The sequence below is a fragment of the Syngnathus floridae genome, chromosome 13 (genome assembly GCF_059516105.1).
Source record: "Syngnathus floridae isolate MCC-2025c chromosome 13, RoL_Sflo_1.0, whole genome shotgun sequence".
Lineage (NCBI taxonomy): Eukaryota > Metazoa > Chordata > Actinopteri > Syngnathiformes > Syngnathidae > Syngnathus > Syngnathus floridae.
The window spans coordinates 9628980-9632524 of NC_142425.1; the positions used below are offsets into that span (position 1 = coordinate 9628980).

Consider the following 3545-nt stretch of genomic DNA (forward strand, 5'->3'; position numbering starts at 1 on the left):
AATATTTACATTACGAAGGAATTTATCCGTGGTGTCGTGACTCGCGTTTTTATTTTTCCGAGAGACAACATACCCTAAGAGGCCCAATGATCATACTAACCAATGGGGAGTGACTGTATTGACCAATCAGAATGAAAGAAATAGACCAATCACGTGCAAGCCTGCCTTTGGTTTCCTGTTTTACAGAGGAGGGTTTTTTTTCCGGTGAGCAGAGTAATTATTATCCATACGGGGTAATAATTTAAAAAAAGAGATTTATACAACGACACATTTCCTGTAAGTCCTTACATTTAGATACAAATTACTACGTCTGCTGTTTTTCTAATTGTTCTCCCCGCCCGCCCGTCTGCTGTTTTTTTTTTTTTTGTTCATCTTGTATATTGTTTCACAATTAGCCCTACTGGATGCTAGCAAGCTGTTTAGCAAGCCAGAAGTGGCGTCAATGCGGGGGACGTTGTTGTTTTCTTTTTATTCGAATTTCCTCTCCTGTTTCCCCCAGATACAACCTGGCATAATTCTGACGGAAATTGCTTCATTTAACGCTCTAAGCAGGACTGAGGGGGATCATGGGTGGCGTCAAACAGGAGCAGAATGATGCTCCGCAGCAGCCTCGAGCCTCACAGTCCACAGAACATCCTCAAGAGGAGGTGGGTGCTCTGTTTTAATACACTACAACCTCCAACGTTTGCTTTCCGGCTGTTTTCTTTTCAATTTTCCTAATATGAATTATCATATTAAAATTAATTAATTCTTGGGTAAAACAGCCGCCACCAGACAATAACAGTGGTCCTCGGTTTACGACGCAGTGTCGTAGTCCATCACCAGCCTATGCTCGGCGAGTTGTTAAATACTAACTTTAGTAAATATTTACATGGGGAAAACACGAAGTTCATAAATATAAACCCAAAACATAATGGTGCTGTTTAATAAATTATTGAACATTATCCAGATGCATTTTATTGGCCTTTAGAGGTTCCAGCGTGTTGTATGACAAATTTAAAAAAGAAATGTATTTTCTACACCTATTTTTTTCTAGATTAATTCCAGATTTTTTGCGACGCTATAATTTTTTTTGTATTTTGATAAAACCTGATGTACTAGAGGAAGAAACATTTGCTTGCATCTCTGATTCAAAAATTAGTTGGCCAGTCTCATTATATACCAACGTGACTGCTTACTTTCACTGCAGCCTAAGAAGCGAGGATGGCCCAAGGGCAAGAAAAGGAAGAAAGTCCTACCCAACGGTCCCAAGGCGCCAGTCACTGGGTACGTCCGCTTCTTGAATGAGCGGCGGGAAGTGATGAGGGCCCGGTATCCTGACCTGCCTTTCCCGGAAATCACCAAGAGGCTCGGAGCAGAATGGACACGATTAGCGCCTAATGACAAACAGGTAAATCACAATCAATTGAAAGCCCTTAAAGAGGATATTGACTTTTTAATTGCTTGTATACACATACTCGCTTGTCTGCCTGCCCACCCATCAAGTGTGGGATTACACCACCCAAGTCAATCTTTTGTAAACTACCCATGTGAGAAAACAACATCTCTCACATTTTATCAGGACTCCAGGGAAATTTTAATTTGTGGCAAAATGGCATCAGTTTTCTTTCATATGTGGGATCATCTTGAGTGTGAATTTCCAGCGTTACCTAGATGAGGCCGAGCGGGAGAAGATGCAGTATGCCCAGGAATTGAAGGAATATCATCAGACGGAGGCATATCAGATCACCAGCACGAAAATACAAGACAAAAGGATTAAGAAAGGTGGCTACGTTGTTGTCTACACTTTTCAAAGCACCAAATTTGTTGTGAAATGCGCTCTTATACTCGCACACCATCTCTCTTTCAGAGGATAATCCGTCTGTGATCATAAGTGCCAGTTCAGGCTTGCCAAAGGTGCGTGACATTCCGAGAATCATTTAAATTTTGTCCAATCCAAATGCACTGATGAAAACCGAGACATTTATGAGTGTCAAAACAGATCTACATTGATATTTGAGTTATTTTAAATTTTCATTCAGTGTTGATTCAATTGCAAACTCCAACCTTATTTTCAGTCAAGTGTGTAAATGGTCTTTCTTGATTTGTCAGACATCCGAGCTTCCTAGCAGGTTTGACATCCCCATCTTCACAGAGGAGTTCCTTGATCAAAACAAAGGTAACACAAATAAGTAAAACATCTGTTATATTAGCCACCATATTGGAATCGGACATTAAATCCAGCATCCGTATGATTTTCAAATCATTGCAAATCCGTATGCAACTTGCATGTTGGTTCATTCTCTCAACCGGACCACAGCTCGAGAGGCGGAGTTGCGTCGACTTCGCAAAGCCAACATCGAGTTTGAGGAGCAAAACGCCATGCTGCAGAGGCACATCAAAGACATGTACAACGCCAAAGAGCGCCTGGAGGCGGAGCTTAACCAGGACGAGAAGCGCACGCAGGCGCTTCAGCAGCACTTGCTGGCCATTAAACACACGTTGGTCAACAGTCTGGCTGCTGTGCCACTACCAGGTTTGCCGCATGAAGTATAATTTTAAAGATTCAAAATGTTCAATACTTCATACTACTACAAAATTTCCCGAGTTTAACCTCCACTGTGTCTTTAAACAGGCACGGGCGAGACGGCGACCTTCGGAAACTTGGATTCGTATCTCAGTCGTCTCAGCGGCGCGCTCGAAGGGAACCCTCAAAAGCACCGGGCCTTGCTTACACAGCTTAGCGATGTCCTCTCTCACCTGGACAGGTAGAATACAGCTTTGTCATTGCCACACACGCGCATAAAAGAAAAGAAAAGCATTCATCACAAACTTAACTTCCACTTAATTTATTTGTAGTGAGTTGTTTGTTTAACCACCCGGAGCTAATGCTAACCTGCGCTACACTACAAGCACGCCATAAACCCAGATTTGTATGAAAGCACCTCCAAAAATACTAATTTCCATGTGGGCCCCACAAAATGTGATATATTCTCCAAAAACACATTTTATATTTTCAAGTGAGAAGTTATAGAACAGCTGCGCAACCTCTGCCGGCCTCCTCAGTCATTCCTGCACCGGGCGGATCAATTTGTCAGGTGCAATCGTCTCGAGGGATCGAAAGGGCAGTTCCGTCGGTCGAAGTTTGGACCGCTCCCTCTTCTGCACAAATGTGTGAGTTCTCCAAAGTGCGCGGAAACTATTTTGAAAGGCGTACCCTCTGTTTACCTTGTTTATAATGAGGAGTTTACAAGTAATGCCATGTTGCATTGGTGGCTGGGATCATCTGTGTGTGCAGTGTTATTAAGCATAACTATAAGTCGTCATATCAGTTTTTATCTAGTGTGAACTTTAATTGTATTTTTTTTTCCAAAATGCTGTTTGAAAATGTGCTGAAAATATTTCCAATATAAAGTGAACAAGCTTGTCTCGTTTATCTTTATCACTCACTCATTGAGCAATTTATACTTTCTTTCAAGATCCAATATGTGATGTGTATTAAAAATGACCGCTTCTTAAAATTCTTAAAAATGATAAGGATCAGATTTAGCAAGGTATTAACTTTA

The 3545-nt window shown here is 41.5% G+C and overlaps 1 protein-coding gene across 2 annotated transcripts; it reads left to right on the forward strand.

The window, feature by feature from the left end:
• The first annotated feature begins 182 nt into the window (after window positions 1–182).
• Window positions 183–3406, forward strand: hmg20b (high mobility group 20B). 2 transcript variants are annotated; one of them, XM_088393570.1, is made up of 9 exons: window positions 183–276; window positions 500–647; window positions 1190–1390; window positions 1644–1764; window positions 1850–1896; window positions 2092–2158; window positions 2300–2515; window positions 2615–2747; window positions 3001–3406. In XM_088393570.1, exons 2-9 carry the CDS (start codon window positions 567–569, stop codon window positions 3011–3013), a joined length of 879 nt encoding a protein of 292 aa, XP_088249696.1. In that variant the 5' UTR covers window positions 183–276; window positions 500–566; the 3' UTR covers window positions 3014–3406. The 2 variants fall into 2 exon arrangements, with proteins under 2 accessions (XP_088249696.1, XP_088249697.1); XM_088393571.1 differs by having other exon boundaries at window positions 2615–3406.
• Window positions 3407–3545: the final 139 nt, after the last annotated feature.